This window comes from Pithys albifrons, chromosome 2 (assembly GCF_047495875.1).
Source record: "Pithys albifrons albifrons isolate INPA30051 chromosome 2, PitAlb_v1, whole genome shotgun sequence".
Taxonomy (NCBI): Eukaryota; Metazoa; Chordata; class Aves; order Passeriformes; family Thamnophilidae; genus Pithys; species Pithys albifrons.
The window spans coordinates 62,963,895-62,986,987 of NC_092459.1; the positions used below are offsets into that span (position 1 = coordinate 62,963,895).

Sequence of the window (23,093 nt, forward strand, 5' to 3'; positions counted from 1 at the left end):
GCAGGTCCTACCTTACTTGAAAAGCCATGAAAGGGCTGGAATAAGCAAAACAACAGATGAAGGCTGGGAAGGCTCACATTTCCTCTTGCAGAATACGCAAATCTTAGTTGGAGACACCTTCCAGAAATGACCAGCTAATGCAATGAAATTAATTAAGGCTCTACACGTCCACTTTTCCTTCCTGAGTTTTGAGGGGCCATCTTGACTCTGAATTCCATACACTACTAGCCCCATAGTAACTTTAGAAGTCTGGAAACAGTTCAGCTATAAACTGGAATTGTGATTTGAGCAAGAGGATTTTCTACCAAAAATTTTCCATAAGTAGGCCTCTTAGCACAGATTACTGTACTCCATTCAAGTACTTAAGTATAAATCTATTATAGCTTGTTATTATTACAGTAAGAGTCATGGCCACATGAAATACCTGGAAACTTATGCATGTGCATCTAATCAAGAAAAAGGGTTTACTTTAACCATGACAGAACAATATTCATATACAGAGTAGATTTGAGGCTGCAAGATGAAAAAGCTCAGCCTTGGTTATCATCAAGTATGAAATGCATTATTAAAAAAATGCTATGATGACATTTTTTATGTAGAGAAAAACTTTTAAACTGTTGTCTTTTTTTCGCTCGAGAGTTAAAATAGTCTGGACCTCAGCTGGTCATAAAGTTGATTGATCACATGCCATTCTCACACTTGCTCCTCCTGAGACCCAGCCCATATTCCTTCAAATTTTTGCAGATTTTAAGTAGAAAAAATCAACATTGTATTAATTTCTTGTATAACCCTTTTGGAACTGAGCTACTGTCATTGGGCTAGTAACAAATATAATTTGAAATCCCACATTTTCACCAACAGGTGGAGCTTACATTTTATGTTTAAATTACAATGACTTTAAATTCAAATAATATATATTACACCCAGTACATTATACCTCACAAAACTCAAAACTCCAGTGTTGCAGATAAGACTGGGACCATGAGATTTTATTCCAATATCCCACTGTATGCAAACAATAAACCCGAGGCCAGATCCTTTTCTCACTGATACCAATTGCAAAGTTCTCTATATTTTCCATGACTGCATAATTAGATCCATTTTAATTTTTTTGTAAACATGGCCCCTTCTAATTATATTCCTATTGATTCCACCTGTTTCCAGGGGTTCCCACATGTATTATTTAACACACACACACAGGTTTCAACAGAAATAAACTTGATTGATCTCAGAATGTGAGTGAGCCCACATTTATAAAGAAAGATTGATGCAGCTATTGTGTATTAGCCTCATTCCAATTAACTCTTCACAGGACAACACTGACACACATTACAGCATCTGCTGTTATTATTTAACTAGAACAGGCTACTGATGGCAGAAGTCATGTCTAATGCAGAAAGGTATTTAGAATTACACCCATTATTTCTCCTAAGTGAGAAATTACGTTTTGCAAATCCTTTAATGTCTTTATCTTTTTATATCTACCAAACAATATCCTTTATTATATCTGGCTCTTTAGTAACATTCTAGCTTTCTGGAAACATCTTCTTAACATCGAGTTGCATTGTCATACTAGCAATGATACAGGCCAAATGAAAAGGAACCTTAAAATCCAATCCTTGCTTAATATTGCAGAAATACTCTGCCAAAATGGCTTTTGATGCAACCAGTGTATTTCAGGATGAGCAAAACTGGACAATCCCCTAAGAATATATCTATAAATATACATGCACATATATATGAGCACATGTTGCTTCTGTGTTGACACAGTATATTATAGCTAAAATTCTGCTGGAACATGTAATTGCTCAATGTATAAAATTACTCTTAAGAGCATATTATTAAATCTTTTTCTTCACTGCTAATTTCCTAGTCTGATCAGGATGTGTGTTGTAGGACTGCAATTGCAGACTTCAGATATACAAAAACATAGAAGCAAATGAACTACAGGATTTCTGATCCCACTTTACAATTAATGTCAATGTGCAGAAATGAGCAGGTAAGACGTGCAGTATCCAGACCACCTGAAAAATAGCCTAGCTATTGCCTCACTCAAAAAACAAAACAAAACAAAGCTCAATTGTGAATATAGAAGACCAATCCAATTCTAGACTGATCTGCAAATCCGTGAACCTGCATTTCCATTTGACTTCCATGTGTTTTTGGAAAGTATCCCATCCATACCCTTAATGCCTGTTCCTGGAGCCTGCAGGTAAGAGGTCACCTGTACATCAGAGCATCAGACAAATCTCACTGCCACAGAAATGGATCAACCACAGTTTAATGCACAAGGATGAATGCCAACAGTGTTGGGGTTTTTATCATTGCCTAGAACCTTTGTCATGGCAACATACTGCCACACCAGGAAACTACAATTTTGTGTCTAGCCTTGGCAGCAGATGGTTCCAACGGGGCCTTCCCTTAGTTTGAAGTCATGGTCTTAAGCTGCACATGTGGAGGTTCAGACTGGACATTAGGAATGATTTCACAGAATCATGGAATCAACTGGATTGGAAAAGATTCCTGAGATCATCAAGTCCAATCCCTGATCCAACACTACAGTGATTACCGTATCATGGCACTCAGTGCTACATCCAGTCTCACCTTAAAAACCTCCAGGCATGGTGAATCCACCACCTCTCTGGGTAGGCCATTCCAGTGCCTGACTACTCTCTCTGTAAAAACTTTCTTTCTGATATCCAACCTAAACCTCCCCCTGGCAGAACTTAAGCCCGTGCCTTCTTATTCTACTGCTGGTTGCCTGGAAGAAGAGGCAGAAAGGGTGACTGGATATTGGAATGTGCTGCCCAGAGGGTGGTGGAGTCACCGTTCCTAGAGATGTTTAAGGAAAAACAAGACATGGCACTCAGTGCCACGGTCTAGTTGACACAGAGGTAGTGTCAGCTCTTAGGCTGGACTAGATGATCTCAAAAGGTCTTTTCCAGCCCAGCTGTGATTTCCTGCGGGGGTCTCCTCCGCGGCAGCCACAGGAACAGCAGCAGCACCGCTCTGTCAAGGTCTTACCCCGGCCCCCGTGCGCATGCTCACAGCAGCCCCGCCCCGCAGCGCGGAGCTCCGCCGGGTGCAACGGCTCTTCCTGTTCCGGGTCGGCGGCCGGCGCGCACCGTAAGGAGCCGCGGCGCTGCGGGAGCGCTGCTCGGAGGGTCCCTTTCCGCAGGCCCCGGGGCGGAGGTTGGAATAGAACGCGCACGCCGTGATGGGGCACTCCCGCCGCGCCCCGCTCCGCGCCCGCCTCGGCCCGGTCCTGCGCGAGGCCTTCCCCAGCCCCGCCGGCGGCTTGTGCGCCTGCGCGCCGCCGCCTGGAGCATGCGCAGTGCGGCGCCGGGCTTGGGGTGGGCAGGGCACGTGTGGCTCCTGCGCTGGGACTCTGCAATTCATTATACTCGGTCTGGGTGTGGTGAGGGACCTCGGTGTCCTTAAGGATTCTTCTCTAAAGCAGTGGAAGATCGGCATCGAGTAGTTGTGAGCGGGCTGTGATGTTGAGCTACAAAACGGGACTTGCCCAAATCCCACGAATTCCTGCTGACCCTAAGCAGTGGATTCAGTATTCGAAATACGCATGTCTGGAAGTTAGCCTTCCTATAATGATGTGTAAATCGTGTCTTGGTTTGTCAACTTAGTAGCCGTTTTAATATTACAATTTACTGCTTGTAATAGAATCATCTTTTCAGTATCTCTCTAGGAGAAAGGAAGGAGAGTTTTGGCTTATGGCTGCTCCAGGAAAGGTGTCAGCCTTCCGTCTGCCTCCCCTGCCAACTGTTGGAGATATTATTAAACTCTTTCACCTTAAAGCACAGAGACAACTTTCCCAAAACTTTCTACTGGATTTGCGATTGACAGGTTAAATATTTTATTCTAACATTTTTTGCAAATAAAGAACACATATCCAGGTTTTCTTCAGAATCCAGAGTATAGCTAAGGAGATGATGTTTGCATAATAATGTCTATCAGGGTAATGGCAGCTCAGTGGTAAACCTTTGAAGGCTTCTTTTAAAGTTTAGCTTAGACAAATTGTTTTTACCTGCTAATTCCTCAAAAATAGGTTTCTTTATAATTTTTAGGTAGAGACTATATTCCTATATAAAATAAGAGTTATTGGTTGAAGTGCAAAAATCCAAGCCTTAGTAGTACTTTCACCATTAGAGTGCTACTATAGTTTCAAAGCTTAATTTAAAAATGAGTGGGTTTTCAGATTATTATGTGTCAGTGAAAGTACTATAACTGACTGTGCAATTTAGTTTACTCTTTGCTGTGGTTAGGAAGGTCATTTGTCCCAGTTTATCAAAAGTGTTGCAGCTTTTTTCAACCAGTTACATTGTTCTGAACAATTCAGTTTTCTCCAGCTTCATGTCAGCAGTGGGTGATAAAGCTGGCACTGTTCAGTCAGTGGTGAGTGGATGTCTTTACTGGCCTGGTGGTGGCTGGGTTTTGCAGTAAGAAATTCAGTACAGCTTCATGATTTGATTACATTTGAAGATTCGGGCTGATAAAGATTCAGAACATGAAACTTAGTTCCACTTCCTGAACATCCAGGCTCTTACCCTGGAAAAAAATGTCTGCAGGCATTTAGTAAACCTTTCAAATAGACAGGTCTTCAGATATTTCTCATTTTTATTGCATACATGAGAAATTATGGAGTGAGCACCATAATTTCTGTCAGCATCTTCTCTTCATGCATGCTAAGGATCCCTTTGTTTCATTAGCTATATTTTTAATCCTTATTTTAGCCCTTAATCTGTCTTCTTTTTTGGTTGTAATACCCTCCAGTGTTGTGTCCTTCCATTTACATACAGGTGTTCTTTCCTCACCTTTCAACTGTCCAACTCTCTATACCTACCAGTTACCTGTGTTAATTTAATTTGCTTAATTTAATTCAATCCACTTCTCCCTCATAAAATTGTTCTATTCATATGATAATCTTGATAGAGCTTCCCTGAATCTTTTTTACTTAAATTTCCTTGAGATACTGTAAGCGAAATAAGGACAAGTCTTTAGGGTGTTGAACACAAGTGCTTGCTTGCAGCACAATAATACTGCAACCTTACAGATGAGGAGTAATATTCTCTTTTTATTTGATTCTGTAATGAGCACAATGTATGCTGAAGACATTAAACTAAAAATAGTCTTTTTTAAATAGCTCAGTGTATCTTGTATGAAACAAATCTGAATTCTGTGCAGCCTGGTGGGTGTGTGATCATTTAACTGGGATGTGTCACTGTTTGTGCTTGTTCTGAGATAAGCATGCCTGTGCTTTAACAATAAACAATGAGTTTATCTTAGTGAGTTGGATCTTCTGCAGAATAAAGGCTTAGTATGTTCTCTGTCTTGCAGACAAGATAGTGAAACAGGCTGGCGAGCTGAAAAATGCCCATGTTTGTGAAGTGGGCCCTGGGCCAGGAGGAATTACCAGATCCATTCTCAGTGCTGGTGTTGAACAACTCCTTTTAATTGAAAAAGATGCTCGATTTATTCCAGGATTGCAGGTACCAACTGGAGAATAATTTGTAAAAATGTATCCACAGCATTGAAAGATAACATTTTAAGAGCACAGAAAGGTCCAAAGTGTCTTGTTGAGATCTCAGCATTAAAAATAATTTTGGTTCTGTGGCTTAAACCAGAACTATAATTTGCTTGAAGATGAAGATACACAGTATAGTCATTAATTGCTCCTGCTTTCTCATAGCCCTTCAGGGCCTGATCCTGCAACTGAATTAATGCCAAGGCCTGATAGTTTTTTTCAGGTTGAGACACTTTGGGTGCATGTTACTGTGCAGGTAAAATCATAGTTGGAAGGCTGAACATAATGTCCTTTGGTCCTAATTTTCATTTTAATCCTAATGATTATGCTTTATAAAATTGTGAAAGGATAACTCCAATTAATAGAATTCAGTGTGGGTTAATACTCTGATACGGAAGAATAAACAAACAGACATTTTACATTTTCAAATAAACACTCAAACTTTTCTCCTTTCTTTTAAAGTTGATGTAAGTGCATCTACATTTCTATTCTAGATTTTAAATTCTGCATTAGAAGAACTGGTTTGGAACTGGAGAAAATTTGAGATGAAATGATACTTGCTTTAGTTAACAGAGCTTTTTAAGTACTTGCACTTTTTGTATGATCTTTCATAATGCATCTGCTAAAACAGATTTCTCTGAATAAAACTGTACCTTCCAGGGTCTGTGAGCTTTTGGTATATAATTATCTTTACTATTCAAGTGAAGAAATGTTTGTCATTATTTTTAATTACCAACCTACTCACAGGAGGAATGAATTTCTGAATGAAGTTATTGAATGTAAAGATGGTATAGCTCAGTAATAGTTGGATGTGAATGAACGAGAAATGTTTTGCATCCATTTCTGTTAAATTTGGTATTTTTTTTTTCCTACAAATAAGATGATGCATACTGAATCTTTCTTTTTTGATAATCTGGATTGTAATACCTATTTTCTGGATTCCCATAGCAAACTACCAAAACCAGATGCTTGTAAAAGCTTGAGATTTTAATATGAGAAAATTTCAGAAATTAAAATAACCATTGAGGACTATTACTTAAAAATATCTCTTTAGATACATTTGAAATCACTGATGTAAAGCATACAGCATTTTTCATTGATTTTTCATTTCCAAGCTGTGATATCTGACAAAACTGAAATACAGTGAAGAACAACATGTGTGTCCAGAGTAAAAGTTTACACAAACCGAGAGTGTGTCAGTTCTGTCTTGCTTTTAAAGAATCCTGAGCTCCCTATGCCATATGACCTACTAGTTTCTAGGCTTGAAAGATTAATGAGGAGAGAAAGAGAGCAAGAGAGTATATGAATATAAAGTGATTCCAGTAATGCCATTTCGTTTTTTAAACTATGCCCCTTACGTTTCCTTTGTGCCCTTTTGTTGTGTGTGAAGAATGAGAGGGTCTGTGTAATGGAACACTCTTGGCTGGTGTCCTAGCACACAGCAGCTCCTGAACTGTGTTAGTGCACAGGTTTTCTCTTAAAATGGGAAAAGCTTGAATGGGTTTCCAAGTGTTTTTGAATAAGAAAATAGTGTAATTTTTTTCATAGTTGTATATTTCTAACTTTATTGGTCTTACATTATCTTTCATTTGGCTATAGCATTTATAACAGCTTCAAAGAAAGATTTGACAAATCATGGCAGCTTAGTGAATTTGTATGCCATATAATTGCTAGTGTAATGCTGAAAATCCATTAAATGGTCTGGAGTTGAGGTTTTGTTTTTTGTATTTGGAAGTAATTGCACTTAAAGCATGAAAGAACACTTAGGTTTTAGTTAAGCTTTTATTTTAGCACTCTACAAAAAAATTAGCAATTCTGATTAATAAAGACCCCAAATTTTTACTCAAAAAAGTACCACACAGACATTTTATGAACAGTATGAGAAAAGCAGCAGTTTCCTTTGGCTCAAAGACCAGTGAAAGCTGTTTCTGCCCTGAGCATATAAGCATCATTCAGACTGAAGATGGAACTAACAATGGTGAGCAGTGTATTTCAGCAGTTTGGCCACTGGCACTTAACTGTTCATGAGTTCGGATTTCTGTGCAAAAGCAAAATTGTTCTTTAAGCCATTTCTCCTTATTGACACAGGATCAGTAAATAACACCAAATGTCATCTTTGAAAAACTTTGCATTTGAATTGTGCTATTTGCACATAGTTTCATTGTGTAAGGGAAAAGATTAGTAAAACATTAAAAAAACCCTAATTTTGATTATGGGAACTGACATCAGCAATGAAAGAACCACGACTAGTTCTGAGTTTATCAGCCTTTATTGAATACCAGATAAGCTGCAGAAGTGGGCTGCAGAAGCTGACATCAGAGTGGGGTTTGTAATGTCTGGAAAGATACAAATTCTTGAGATTTTCTCTACTGCTACCTACTCACTCCCTCCTTTGGGGGAATTCCTTGTTTTTAATGGTACAAGTGTAGACTACTACATGAGTATTAAGAGAATCTCTTCCACCTTTTTCATGTAGAAGGAAAAACGGCCAAGTATTTCTGCAGCCTTATGTCACATATGGCTAAAATTCAGTGATAGGCCCTAAGGCTGTGGGGGAGACAGAATAAACAACATGAACTTTGTTTCTATAGGTAATGGATCTAAAAACTTCTCAAAACCTGCTGCTTGCATTATTACTTGAATCAGGTGGCGTCCTGCTAGTGACCTGGGATTTGTTAATTGCTGTTGAAGAGACTCTTAGCAGTCTTTTCAAGTTTGAATTCCCTAGTAAGGATTCTACAGCTGTGCATAGTAAGTGTTTACAGAATTGTGCATTAAACATTTTTCTAGTCTTTGCTTTTTGAAAGTACATACTAACTAATAGTGTGCTCAGTGTAAACTCCTATTGTGCTGTGTTCTATATTGAAGATTAATATATAGCAGTGGTTTCATTCCTGCTGTGACTGAAGCCGGAAATCAGTTTGGTTAATACTCACTGTGAATTCTGTTGCTTGCTTACAAACAGATGTTGTCTGAAGCAGCTCCAGGAAAAGTGCACATCGTTCATGGAGATATCCTGACCTATAAGATGGAGAAGGCTTTTCCAAAGCACTTAAAAAAGGACTGGGAGGATGGTTAGTATTTACATTTGGTTTATTTTATTTTTTACGGCTTCTCAGTTAGTGTGGTGATAAAAGTTGAATTTCAGTCAATGCTAGTGTTATTCTCTTCTGTTACATTTTGAAGATAAGAAAAGACAACCTATCTTTGTTTTTTTCTTGGAAGAAAATAGAATTGTCTTCTTCTTCTAAGACAAAACCATGGAATTTGTGTGACATTGACCTTAGTCAGCAGTGAGGAGCTTTGCAGTTATTGATCTTGGAGCATCTTGACTGTACAATAACAACCCATGGAAAGCATAAAAGCAGATCAAATGGTGTACTTCCCAGCTTCTTCCTCTTTGTAAAGAAATCAGAAATCAACACTGCTGTTATTCCACTGAAGAAATTTCTGTAACTTGCTTTGAAACTTTTGGGAAATTTGTCCTCAAACATTCTTACTGCTTTGGTTTCATCGGGATGTCTGGCAAAAGCAGAATGTAATCAGGATTTGTGTGGGTTTGGGTTTTGTTTTAATCTGAGTTTCTAATAGGACACTATTTCACCCCCCTTTTTAAATATGCAGTATTACTAGATTAATCAGAGATGACCTTCCAGTCCCCTTTTCCAGATTTCTAAATTTGAAGTAGAGTCACTCTTTGCAGTGCCTGAAGAATAATAAACTGTTTTCTAACTTAGGACATAGAAGACCATGGCGCATTATATTAACCTCAAAAAATTCCATACTATATTTGCCCCACAGAAGCTCTTCACAGTACAAAAATATGAGCAAATGCATTTATGAGAGTGTAGTGCAGTTTTTAAAAAATTCCCTTTCTTGAACATACAGTTGTTGGTTTTGGACCTGACTAATTAGAGGTAGGGTGTATTTCTTCTCTGTTGCTGCCATACAAAAATCTGAAAGGCCAATGGGTTTCAGAAAGGTCCTGAGCCATCTCTGATGTGTGTAATATGATAAATATACCAGAAATATCACAGCCTAAAAAGTACGTAATAAGTAAAGTGTGCCAGAAAAATAGCTTGAATTTGATAGCTGTCATTCATTTTATTAAATATGGTGGTATCTAAGAAACATTACACACTTGCTTTTGGTTTTTGTCCACTTCTGCATTCCTGCTTTGACCACATGATCCCTGCTAATGAAATGCCTGCGTTATGTTGTGCAACACATGCATATACTGATATGATCCATAATGGAAAAATAGGTATCACTACTCACTGCCAAGTCCTGTCCTTGAACACATTTTGTTTTCAGAGGACTCTACACAGAAGGAGAGCTCTGTCCACTATGAGTTAGGTGGTTGTTTTGAGGGTTATTAAGACTTAGTCAAATACCCCTGAAGGAATGTGTTGAACGACAGATACATGAATATGGCTATTTACTCTGTACCTAATGGTCATAGTTTAAAGAAACACTGTTATAGCTTTGCTGTTGGTACAGCTTTCCTGTTGTGGAGTAGCTCAGCAGAATTTTACCGATCAGTTGAAAATCATCTGAAAGCTACTGATTTATTCAAATGTGAGAACCCAACCTAACTGCTTTTTTCCAAGTAATTGCTAAGAATAGTAACACAGTTCTGCCTGTATAGGACAAGTACAAATGAAAAGGCAGTGTGGCATGGTAAAAAGTATTTTAAGTCTAGGTTGATAGGCACGTTTTTTTAATTGTGTGTTCTTTCTTGGCAAAATCTTATCCAAAACTTTTTGACTGTTTTTTTTCTCCTGTCAAATGTCAACAGAACCACCAGATATACATATCATTGGGAATCTGCCCTTCAGTGTTTCTACTCCTCTAATTATCAAATGGCTTGAGAATGTTTCAAAAAAGGATGGACCTTTTAGTTACGGCAGGACACAGATGACGCTGACTTTTCAGAAGGAAGTTGGGGAGGTAAGATTTTAGCATCTTCCCAAAGTTGTACAGATTTGTTTACCTGCAACCTTTTGTTTAAAACTACAAACCTGATCTTAGTTGGCTTTAGAAAGAGAGGAAAAGTTTGGTTCAATTTTTAGTTTATGTGGCTATAAATTATGGATTTTGTTGTTGAATTGATCATCTGCTTTGATCCTTTCATAAGCACATAATTAAATTATTTTATTGTCTTACAAAGGGATATATTTGCTTGTGGTACTCTATCTTCTGAAGTCTGATTTTTTTAGCATTAATGGATTGCACAGCAGTCTTCTGATTTTAAATATCTTTCTTCTTTCACAGTCATTCGTCATTTCATCAGTTTTTTCTTACCTTTCATTCATCTCAAGAAATACACTTAGATTTATTTCCTTCGTCCTCTTTATTAATTTTTGTTTTAAAAGCACCTTCCTGGAAATAAGGAAAAATGACAGATTAACATTATTTCTAGTTGTGATTAAACACTTAAAATACAAGAGACTTGATATCAGAATTACGATCAGAATTATTAATGTATTGCTGCCATTCTTGTGTGTGTAAAAAGGCATCAATTGAGTTCTGTCACCACAAGTATGCAAATGTTTTATACTGAAAAATTTGGTGTCTCCCTTGGATGTTTCTAAGCTAAGAGCCTACATATCAAAGAAAGTCTGTGAATATGCCATAAAGTCAGCAAAAGCATGAGATGCTGTCGTGGAATAGGGTGTTGTTCTTTATAATTAATTAGGATAACTTGGTAATAACAGTAAGAAAGAAGAGCAATGTGCTTCTTTATTTATGATCCGGCTCTGTTTGCTAGCATAACAGGGAGAAAACACCTTTGCCTTTCTTGCTGATTGTATTTTTTTGCTTTTCTCTTTCCTTGTAGCACAGTGATGTTGGTGTGAGTTACTGCAGCCCACTCTGTTCTGATATGATTTGATAAAATGGATTAAAGCTGATAAAAACCAGCAGTTATGTTATATGCTGAATTCTGAGGCCTATTAAGGATGATAAGGCAAAATATCCACAGCAATAAAAATAGCAATTTTGAGTGTCAAGCAGATCATTTTGTTTCTCTGTAGTTTACATTTTTAAAATTGTTCCTTACTTAGTGAGTAAGAATTTTTACCTTGCCCCAAGTTCTTCAGTGCTTCATCGTAAATCTGCCACCCAGCCCAGGTAACTTTCCAGCCCACTTCCTTTAAAATTACTCGTATTTCAGTTTGAATAGGAGATCTTTGTCAGTCTCTAATTTTGAGTAGAACTGGGTAGATGATAGTTTGCCTGAACTGCAGGGACGTGGGAAGTGAGGTACTAAACTGCTAGATGTCTAGAACAGAGTTGTGTTAGAGGAGCCGAATGCTTTGTCACTTTGTGTCTGGCATTGCTGTCTAGAATACTAGGCAAAAGGTGCTAATAAAATAGAAATTCCAATTTTTTGAGTAATGTACAGAAGAAAAATTGCCATTATATTTTCATCACTTGATGTAGGTTCTAAACGAACATGTTTTGCAGAAAGTGGCTTATGTATTGAAACTGTATTTAATATTCTTTTGTATGGTCAGTGTAATTCTTCATGTAGGTTAATTCCTGTGCCAGATTTTGCAGATTCATTTGTAATGGGGTTTTAATATGCATTTATGAAAAGCACAATTTCAGGGTACAACTTCTATTGAAGACTAAAACAAACAGCTGTTCCTGAATCACAGAATATGCCAAGTTGCAAGGCACCCACAAGGCTCATCGAGTCCATCTCCTGGCCCTGCACAGAACCATCCCCAACAGTCACACCATGTGCCTGAGAGCATCATCCAAACACTTCCTGAACTCCGTCAGGCCTGTCGCTGTGACCATTTCCCTGGGGAGCCTGTTCAGTGCCCAGTCACCGTCTGGGAAAGAGTGTTTTTCTAATACCCAACCTAAACCTTCCCTGACACAATTTCAGGCCATTTGAGTGTGGTTGACAGTGAGCAGCATCAGAAGAGGTTTCTGGATCTTTATGCCTTGCTAAAGTTTTAATAGCAAATGAAAAAATGTTACCTAATTAGCTGAATTTCAGCATGATTTACTTAGTGTAGTTTCAGATGCTATCCATATTTAGAAGTATGAGTAAAGAAAATTTTGAGAACTGAGCTTCAAAACCTACCAATACAGGCCAAGTTACAGAAGCAGGGGGGCAAACTTTTTGACAAGGCGTGTTGCGATAAACAAAGGGTAATGGTTTTAAAGTAAAAGAGGATAGATTTAGATAAAAGGAAGAAGTTTTTTAAGGTGAGGGAAGTGAAACACTGTAACAAGTTGCCGAGAGAGGTGGTGGATGCACCATCCCTACAAATACTGAGATCAGGCAGTGCAAGGCTCTGAGCAACCCGATCTCACTGAAGGTGTCCCTGTCCATGACGGGGGAGTTTGAGTAGGTGACCCTTGTACGTGTATGCACAGGTATGTTCCTGCTGATGTGCTTGAAGTGCTCTAAGATGTTACTGCCCGGAGGTTGATGATGTTACTCCTTCTGTAGCTGAAAAGCAGGAGCTTACTGCCTGAGAGCAGCTAAGTGATTTTTGGGGGAAGTGAAGATCGGCTTGTTTGAATTGGCATTGGAAGGACTACAAGTGTTGTCATTAGGTCAGTTTCATTTCTACTGCAGAGGTTTGAAGTGCATATCTTACTGCATGGTTAGATTTTGCAGTCTGTTTTTTTTTCAGAAAATAATAATGATGGTGGATAAATTTTTTTTCCTACTACATTTCCTGTGAAACAACAGTGAAAGTAGTTTTAAATGCTGGTGTATGCAGAGAGAATCACTGAACTTTCTTTCCAAAAAGTTGTTGAAAAGTGTTTATTTGCTCTGCACTGAACTGCCTTTTAGAAGAGTTGTTTAAAAAAATGGCAAACTTCAGAAATAAATTTAGTTTCATTTTTCAGGGATATGTTTAATCAGCATGGCAGTATTTCATGAGTAGGCTTTTCATATGAAACTGCATGATGTACAGATGTCACCAGATATAAAAATTGGAGTTTAGTTTTTATTTTTTATTGAGGTGGTGGTAAATAAGAATAGGAATCTTAAAAAATCTGTTTCTGCATAGTTAGTGTAGTGGTTTTTATCACTTGAGACTTGTTTTACTGAGTACTTTTTTTGTTTAAATCTTGTTTGTGCTAGCAAAACACACAAAATGGGTTTCTTACTCGGTTCCAATGGTGTAGAAAACTTCTGGCCAGGCTATTATTTTGATAGTATTTGTAAAAAACTTCTTGGGAAAATCAGAGAATGACTGAGTTTTAAGTATTAAATGCTTTCATTGTTAGGCATTCTAAATTTTTATGAAGTAGATCAGCTTCCTTGGAAATATTGTAAGTGTAGATCAGTTAATAATGATGAAATTTTGGGTTCTATCTGATCTTGAGTTTATGGAGCTTTATCTTGAAGAAGGAAAAAGAGTAGTAATATCTAATATAGAAATCAGAAGGTATGTGAGAGTACTTTTTAGATGGTGTTAGGTTTATTTTGAATTCTGCAGTCAGGATAGTTTTAGTTTTCTCCTATATTCATACAAAATTCTTTTGGCATTCATTTAGTTCTGCAGAAGTTCAAGGAGCACCTTATCCTGTGCATTTGATTGCAGGGCTGACATAAATAAGCAGGGTGTCTTAGTGAAATGCTGCTACGTGGGAGAAAAGAATTCTAGATCAACAGGGCATGCAATTAAATATGAGTTCTTAACTGGTGGTGGATTTTTTTCCTTTTGATTATACTGATAAATCAAAGTTTAATGTAACTGATCACTTGGTTAACTCAGTATCACTGATGCACATGTTTTTGTTCTCCCATAGAGGCTTACGGCTAATGCAGGAGGTAAACAGCGTAGCAGACTGTCCATTATGGCTCAGCATCTCTGCAATGTTGAAAACTGTTTTGTAATTCCAGGTGCAGCCTTTGTTCCAAAGCCAAAGGTAGGTTTTCCTCTGTTTTTATGGGGGGTTTTTTGGTAATTTGTAAGTCAAGCAATGTATTTGATTTTGACTAAGGAACAGAGATGGCTGCTCTATCTCCATACTATGAAGTGATGTGAAATTTCTAGAAACAAAATGTTCTTACTCTTAAGAAGGTGCTTTTCTTTCTGGTTCCTCAGATCTTGGCTTTGGCTTTCAAACCTATTTGCAAGATCAGTGTTCTTCTTTGGGTGTTTCTGGAGAGGGAGATTAGGATTTAGTGGCAGGATAGTCTGCTAGGATTGTAGCATTTTTGCAAAGCTTGCTATTTTACGTTTTGTATTTATAAAACGAGTCTTTTGAAAGACTGTGATAAGAAAAGCTTTTAATTTGTCATCTTTGTCAAAGATCTCTATTTGTATTGTGTCTATAATCTTTGTTTCATCCTAGTCATTTTTAACATATTTTACTCCCTCCTATTTGCTATAACACTTTGTCACCTGTATTCTACTGCATGTTTTAAAAAGTAAGTTTTTTCTGCCTCCTATCTGTGAGGTAGAGTGAGTGGGGAAAGTCTAATGTTGCCCCCTTATCTACTGCCACTGATTTTATTATGATTACAGGAATCAAAAATCAATAAATTAATCAGTATTTTGGACAGGAATGCTTTTTCAGTTGTGGGTTTTTTTGTAAAATCTTGTGTTTGACATTAAAAGTCTGTTTCCCCTGAAAGCACATGGAAAACATAGGATTGTAGAAATACTTGGGTTGAAAGGAACCACTAAAGGTCATCCAGACCCATCCACATGCAATGAGCAGGAGCATCTTCAACTAGGTCAGGCTGGTCAGAGCTCAGTCCAATCTGAGCTTGAACGTTTCCAGGGATGGGGCAGCCACCATCACTCTGGGCAACATTTCAGTATTTTACCACTTTCATTGTAAAAAATTTCTTCTCTTTTTCTAATCTAAATCAACCCTGTTTTGTGTCCTAGCAAACAGCTGGTTTGTTTCAGAAATGAACTTGTAGTTTGTGACAATCCCTCTTAAACTAGTTGGTTCAGCTCTTCATTTTATTTTGTTTCCCTCTTATCACAGTCACTCTGTCCTTTTACTTTTCAGGCATACTCTTGAGAACGAACCTTTGGAAGGTTGTCTCTCTCATTTGTAACAATGAATTTCAAGGCTTCTACCTGGGCATATTCTGATGATGACTTAAAATTCTGTAAATACTTTTCAAGCAAGTAACCATTCAAACATGTTAAATTCCTAGTTCTGACAGCAGTCTGTAGTGAAGAAAAATGTCCATGCTTAAGAAATTGTATTTTTTTTCTTTGAGTTTTTGGAGTAGGTTTTCTTTTCCTTTCTCCTAACTGAAGGAAAAATAATTTTGGGATGCCATCTCACTGTCAAATAAATGAAATAGTTTTAAGTAAGGCCAAAATTCCAATTTTGTATTAGTGGTTTCTCAGTGGTGGATACAATTTGAGTACTAGTAGAGCTAGTTAGTCAAAAGTCTTGTGCAGATTGTGTCTCAGAATTGGGAAGCTGTAACTGTATTCCCATTTTCCTGTACTGAAAAGGTGATAGTTGACCAAGAGAGAGGCAACTCACAAAGTTGTGATGAATATTTTAGTATAAACACATCCTACAGTCAGTTGGTACTCTGTTGAATAAAAAAGCTGTACCACTAAAGGCAAGCATATTTTTAATTAATGTATTTCTTCGAGTTAAAACAAGAATTGCTTATATTGCAAAAGCAGAAAATACTATTTTTTCAGACAGATATGTTTTCATATGTTTTCAGTATATTTTGTTTCCTTCAAACTCCTGTTGTAGATTGATCTTCTATTCTGTTCTTGTTTGTTTTGCTGTAAACTGACGTGGTTTTAAATATTACCATTGCTTATAGAATCTGTTTCCTTGGAAAGCTCCTTCAGCATATTGTGAATGAAGTGGTTCTGTGCTTGATTTTAGTTTCATAGCTATACAAAGTTCTGGTACTTCTGTATAAAGTTTCAGGAAGAAAAATCTGCAGCGCATGGAACCGATGAATACTTCATTTTGCTTCTAGGATGCAGTTACTGCCTTTCTCTTATGCCCTCCTGGAAAAATGCTTTTTGGTTATAATTTTCCAAACATTAGTTTTAATTCACACACATAGCAATGCTCACGGCTTAGTGCCATGTCGAACCCCTTACTAAAGGTGGAGATGCATGTTTGTGAGAATGAGTTGTTTACCTCAGTTCTCACAATATATGAATATTATTTCAACCATACTGTGAATGTTGAGACATAAAAGACTCTTGGTTTATGGAATAGGGTGATGCTATAGGACACTGTGTCTAGGAAAAGAAAATTCAGCTTTTTGATCATACTTAAGTCTCTGGAATACCAAATAAAGTAGCATTAGGAATAATACAAAACAAGTTCATTGATTAATACATAGGAAACTCAAGCTGTAATGGTACTAAAAAAAGCAAGATATAATGCCATTCTATGTATAAAGAATGAAAAATGTAGACTCTCTGTGAATAAAGACTCTTTACATAATAGGTTCATAAAACTCCACTTCCGCAAATGCTGTAATGGAAGATCTTACTTTTTCCAACATATTAAACATATGATGTTTATGGTCCTTCATACTGTTTAGCAAATTTCAGGCTAATAACATGGGAAATGAAAGTTGTGTATAAATACACAGAGTAAATAGGAGTTGGTTTTATTGACAGACTTGTCCAGCATTATCATATTCCTAAATTTAAACACTTGTATCTCTTTTCATTCATCAATATGGTTGTTGTTTAGGGAAGTATTTAGATAGAATATGCTTTGCCAATGACCACTAGAAAAAAAAGTTTGTGTGGTGAAAGAAAAGGTTAAAAGATTTAAGATAATTATTCAAAATAAGGTAGTTAAGAAAATAAATGAAGAAGCTGTCTCTTTATCACTGTTAGATGCTATATTTTAGAGTACATGGAATACATGGAAGTGGGTCTGGAACAGACCTTACAGGAATAATTTAAAGGATTTATAAAGTTATTTTAGAAGGTCAGAACTGTAGAAGACAGTAAGTGGTAGCTGTATTATTTGACCTGTTAATAGCTCCTTTCAGCAGTTTACTTTGTATCCTGTTTGTTGCAGTTTGCAGGTGTTTTCAGAGTTACACTTATTATTGTTGTATTGCTCCTCATATCTAACATTCATTGTGCAGTGATAGATTAGTAGCAATTGGTGAATGTCCCGCAGACATTTCTTTAACAATACTTAATGAAACCCACAGCGGGTGTCAGTTTGGGGTGAGAGAGCTGTGTTTGGCAAGATCTGAATAATACTGCTGATTCTTCAGCCCAAAAAGCAGAGTATAACAGTGCAGCTAAAGTTTGGAACCATGGGCTTTTGTTGTGGGAGTTTTTTTGGTTTGTTGTTTTTTTGTGTATGATTCATTGGGTTTTTTTACTAAATCTTGTTACCAAGGCAATTTACCATTGAAAATGAAAGGCAGATGTGTCTGCTTTATAAAAACCATTGGACTTGACTTCTTGTGTTTGTTTTTCCTTGCATCATAATTAAAATAGAGATAAAAATGTAAAATACACTATAAAAAGTTATGTTATTGAAAACCACATTTGCTGTATAGAAAGCAGTTATTTTTTAATCATCTTTGCTATAGCAAGACATCCATACATTAATTGTACAGTCAGTTATGTTTGTAAATAGTTCCTTTTTCTTCAGTAAAAGTTACTTGGCAAGTCAGAAAGCATGGTTTGAAAAATCAGCAAAATAAAGTACTTTTTTAGCAGACAAGTATAATTTCCTACTTTTTTCCTTTTTCTGGGTGCCCCTATAAATTAAATACCTTGCGTAAACATAACTGCAACCCAGATGTAGGAAAAGTTAAATGCTCTGTTACACATTCTTTGAAATAATCAAACTACACTTAGCACACAAAAAACCCTTTGAATGGATAGAAATACTTCAATGAATAGAAATAACTATTTACACATAGTCCTTCAGGTTATAACCTGCATTGCTGTCCTGCTCTGTGGATGGGAAATGGTGCTGCTTTGGAGGGTAAATCCATGCTCCTTGCTGCTTTTTAAAACAGGAAGAGCAGAAAATCACACCTGCAATAAGCAGAAAGCCTGCTGAAATGAATCCTGTATAAACCGCTCCTCCTGGTTCATGTTTGCTGCTCTCCGGAATGGTCTGGTCCAGAAAATTTGAAATAATTTCTCTTGTGTACCAGGATGTAGGTACTAATCCAGAAATTCCTGCAAGAATGAAGCAGACTCCTCCAGCAAAACAAGCATGACTTTTGCTGTCACTGTCCCCTCCCAACTTTGTGCATTTCATTCCAACTGTAGTGATGCAGATCCCAAAGGCTGATAGGATACAAGACAGTACCATGGTGGTCCGTGCAGCCTGGATGTAGACGGGGAGAGAGAGGATGGAGTATTTTAGGCTGCAGCTAAACATCCCAGTGCTGTACCATGTGCAGTCCATCCAAAGTCCTTGCATCTGTGTTATAGCTGTTATGATATTTGAGCCAACGTCTGCATTTACCTTCCAGTTTGGTAGCAGCGTGGCTGCGATATCTCCAAAAACACCAAACAATGCCAGAATAAAAGCAAAGAACTGCAGACTTGCTGATGCCATGATGGTTGTCTGCTGTCACCTTTTGTCTGCCCTTTCTCTCGCGAAAATGAGTGGTAGCTTCGTAGCCAAGCTGTAGCCCTGTGTGTAATAGGGAAGAAAGGAGGGGGGAGGAGAAGTGCAAGGGGGAAAGAAAAAGAAATCAGAAAACACAAAACTGCCTCCGTTTAAAATTAGAGCTATCTGAATGAGTATCTGAACATGACCCTGCAGCAGCTGAGCAGCTGTACAAAAGGTACTTGAAAAGAAATGATGGCAAGTGGGCAGTGTATTAGAATGGCTTGTAAAAAAGGAGCTGCTGCCCTTTCATACATTATTGCAAACCATCCAGCAAAACTTACTTTACTGCAGTTGGTTTTGATAATACCATAAAGATTGCAGGTTTACTAAATAAATATGCAATGTAAATGGAAGGTTAGGAATTTGCAGATTAGAAGTCATTGGGGTAGAAAAACACTAGTAGAAAATATATTCTATTCCTCAAGTACCTTATTTAAGTGTGTTGATGGCTGTTGTCAGCTCTTGTTGACTGTTCTGTAGTCATGTATGCTGTTGCATTATCTCTTGTGTAAAGTGTGGTTGAAGGTAACCCTTTTTCTGTTACTTAAATATTACCTGTTCAAATTTTTAATAACTGTTAACAAAGTTTCTTGGTTTTGAAGGATAAAATTTAATTTAGTTTTTGCAGTATTTTCACCATTTAGTCACGTGTGACTTTTCTAAATCAGTATTTTATTTTCAATCAGTGATTTCCATTCCTTGATTTAGGGCAGCAGTATTGAGCAAGTCATGAGAGAGTATGATCTGCTTCTGTCTCTAAAATGTCTTTTTTTAATATTGATATGAAAAAACTCATTTGTGGAAGTGCATCTTTTTAATCAGTCACCTGTCTGAAATAATTTGCAAATTTGCCATGAAGTGGCAGTTTCAAAAATTCATTAAAAAAGCTTCCTGCTATTCTTGCATTAAGAGTCCAATTTTATTTTGCAGATGAGAACATTTTAGGCAGCACGATAACTGTGCACTTGGGAAGACAGAAGTGCTGCTGTTTCATCAGATGGACTGTTAGGAGAGCAGATGAAGAACGATGGTTTGATAGAGCTGAGAGGAGGATTAGAAGTAGTGCCCTGCCCTGCCTTTTACGAGGGGCTGGATAATTGGCAGGTTTTGTCTTTTGTCAGTGATAGACAAAGGGTAGACCTCAGTCTGGATTATGCTTTCTAAGACATTCTGTCTAAGTATGAACAATAATATTAAAATTGGTCTTGAGCATTAGAACGTTTTTAAAAAGCCATAATAATAAAGGATAAAATTGAAATAAGTGGAACACAAAATATCTGTAGCATTGTACATTATGCATAAGACAACAAAGTTTTAATCAATATATATTCTGTAGGTCTTCAGTGGCACTACTTAACTAATTAATGTAGCTATCCTCTATAAATATGATTATATTTAGTATTATTATTCTCTATAACAGTATAATATAATCCTCTAGATCTTCTATAAAATACATAATTTATATATTTATACTTTAATTTTTATATTGTACTTATTTCAAGTAATTGTTCAACAGTGTCCTAACTCTGCCCAGCATATATATATTAAAAATTCTTACAGTTAAGGTGAGAATATTAACAGCTATTCATTTTAAAAATCTTACTTTAAAGACCAGCCTACTTCCAAATCCCTTCAGTTTGTTCAGACTGTGAAGACGTGCTTTGGCAAATACATATCATTTGCTGTATGGGCCCGTGGGAAAGATGGTTTAACTTCCTTTTACAGAGGGAACTGACACATCCAGATAGCTCAAAATTCTTTTGAAAGCATATTCTGAAACAGCTAATTAGGATCTTGAGTCAGCCTTTTTCATTGCTTCTTTTTTAAAATTTCAGTATATATGAACATGCACACGTAAATGCAAAACACTGCAAATGGTAGCCATACATTACATTTAATTGGATGAACCAAGTTAAAGGCATGATAATTTCAAGTATAAGCACAACAATTGTAATTAAAAATACAATTATGTTTCATTCCTGTTTGTGTAGGACTTACTGCTGGATGTGAGGTCTGAGATGTTTTCTTCACTGTAGATGTCCTGGAAAATGCAGTTTCTCTTGAATGGAACTATCCCTTCTCATATAAAACTGCATTGGCATGTATTAACAAAATTTCTTGGAATGTTGTGGGGTTTTTTTTCTGTTCTCTACAGCAAGTGCATTACTGCTGTTTGTTCTCTCTCTTAGTTCCATCTACCCGAGAATAAAGGAGCACTTTGTTTAGTGAGTTTTGTTTGAAAAACACTCGGTAAGGAAAAGCAAAGAGATTATGGAATAAAATGGACGGAGGCCCTTAGTCCTAAATACATAATGATAGCCAGGTTCTATGATGAAAAGTGTGAACCGTGATTAAACACAGTAAAATTTTGAGTATCCATAAGCTGTAGACTTATAGACTGGGGTGAAAGGGAGGGAGAGTAATTTAAGTTGTACTGAGAGCCAGAGGGTTTTGTTGTTTTGTTTTTTTCGTCGCAGATAATCTTATTAAGAGTTTAAATTTCCTGGAAAAGAACTGTGCAATTTATTTTAATTTGTAATTGGAACAGCAAGGCATTTCTATTCAACTACAGGTTTTGCTTATCTATTTCTGTTAGCTTTAGCCTTCATAGGTGATCCTATAAATTGTTTCCTTGGTGGTATGAGGCTGTGTAAAAGAATGCAGGAATAAAGCTACTAACAAAACTTATGTGGTAACTGCAGCACATTGGAGTAGTGGCTGCAACAAGCTGGTATGTGAAATCAAGAAGATAGATCTAAGGCTTGCTCATTGCAGCAGTGATATACCCATAGGTTCTGTCTCTGACTTCTGATTTCCTGTGATTCTCTTTGTGAGCCTAGTGTGAATGGAGTTGTTGCAAAGCTGTTCTTAGAGAGAAATCACTGTTATTAGTGAGTGGCATAGTTACTTTTTTGCTGGAAGTGAACCAAAATTAAACTCTCACATCAGAACAAGATTGCTACGAGATGCACGTCTGGTGTTAGACCTAACATTTGTCTATAGTAGATAAAATGCTGCTATTGAACACTTGTTTTGTGAAAGTGCTGGCTTAGAACTGTCTCAGTAGTATCTCAAGCAGTCTGTTTTAATGAAATTGTAATATGTTCTGCTTAGGTTTCAGTTCCCTACTAGTAAATTACATCTTGAGGGAAGGTTATGTGGGTTTGCTTTTAATACAGCCCTGTTGCAAGATACATGTATTGCCCATTATAGACCTTTATTGTCAACAAGTAGTAAAAACTGTCTTGCTTAAGCTTAGTCTGATTTAGAATGTTGATTTCATTAGCAAGGCAGCAGAATTCTCTGGATTAAATTGTGCTCTGTCATGTGTTCCTCCTACCCTACCAGAACATAAACCTTCATTGTCACAAAAACAGTAAGGGATGAATAATTGCTGTGCTATTGACAGTTCAGGGTAGATCAGTTGAATGATTTTCATATTCTTCAATTTGTAAGATTTGAGTGCTATTTTGTAAATATTTTTAACATACTTGATGGGGTCAAAATTGTTACTTGTAAAATTATCATCAAATTAACTTGTATATTTTAAGTGCTCTTGTGTACTATATTGGCTTTCATAATTTTACTCTTTATACATACTAAAAAGGGTAGGAAAAAATGGCATGTATAATTTTAAAGGAGTGGCCAATTACAAGAGGAAAGCTTTTCCCTGTATCTGTTGCTATAGTAACCAGGCAGCTTTCCTGGGGTCCAAAGAAAACAGCATCTGTAATGGAACTGAGAAGTGCTGTGTTTTGTTTCAGAAGCAGAAATTATTGCCCACTGGCCTTGAGATTGCAAACTGAGCTGTTTGGCTCTGAAGTAGTACACTGCATCTAGACTGAGTTCTCTTTCCCTTCAGAAATTTTTGTTAAAGATACACCTTTAACTCCCGAAGAGCCCTAATTTCTCACTTAGGAGCAATTCTGCAAAATTGAGATAACTAGGAGATGCC

General features: G+C 37.0%; 3 protein-coding genes across 6 annotated transcripts in view; 1 reads left to right on the top strand and 2 right to left on the bottom strand.

Moving 5' to 3' along the window:
• Positions 1 to 3,684, bottom strand: part of LOC139684672 (uncharacterized) — a 16,842-nt gene extending 13,158 nt beyond the window's left edge. Inside the window, exons 1-2 of the mRNA XM_071580834.1 lie at positions 3,667 to 3,684; positions 3,025 to 3,451 (exon numbers count right to left, since the gene is read on the bottom strand). Of these exons, the coding sequence (XP_071436935.1) occupies positions 3,025 to 3,451; positions 3,667 to 3,684 (445 nt within the window). The remainder of the gene's footprint in view (positions 1 to 3,024; positions 3,452 to 3,666) is intronic.
• Positions 3,082 to 23,093, top strand: part of TFB1M (transcription factor B1, mitochondrial) — a 26,672-nt gene continuing 6,660 nt past the window's right edge. Inside the window, exons 1-6 of one of the 4 annotated variants that reach the window (XM_071549277.1) lie at positions 3,082 to 3,126; positions 3,693 to 3,861; positions 5,353 to 5,504; positions 8,505 to 8,613; positions 10,338 to 10,489; positions 14,327 to 14,446. In XM_071549277.1, the coding sequence (XP_071405378.1) occupies positions 3,729 to 3,861; positions 5,353 to 5,504; positions 8,505 to 8,613; positions 10,338 to 10,489; positions 14,327 to 14,446 (666 nt within the window). In that variant the 5' untranslated portion in view covers positions 3,082 to 3,126; positions 3,693 to 3,728. Of the gene's footprint in view, positions 3,193 to 3,358; positions 3,484 to 3,692; positions 3,862 to 5,352; positions 5,505 to 8,504; positions 8,614 to 10,337; positions 10,490 to 14,326; positions 14,447 to 23,093 lie in introns of those variants that run through there. The other 3 variants (XM_071549276.1, XM_071549278.1, XM_071549280.1) reach the window with 3 other exon arrangements.
• CLDN20 (claudin 20) lies at positions 18,126 to 21,273 on the bottom strand. Its single transcript, XM_071547948.1, has 2 exons — positions 21,137 to 21,273; positions 18,126 to 19,159 (listed from the first exon to the last, which is right to left on the bottom strand). Exon 2 carries the CDS (start codon positions 19,079 to 19,081, stop codon positions 18,422 to 18,424), a length of 660 nt encoding a protein of 219 aa, XP_071404049.1. The 5' UTR covers positions 19,082 to 19,159; positions 21,137 to 21,273; the 3' UTR covers positions 18,126 to 18,421.

What these genes read in the sequence shown, in the direction of transcription:
- CLDN20 (XM_071547948.1), bottom strand. Translation starts at nt 19,081, where the DNA reads ATGGCATCAGCAAGTCTGCAGTTCTTTGCTTTTATTCTGGCATTGTTT.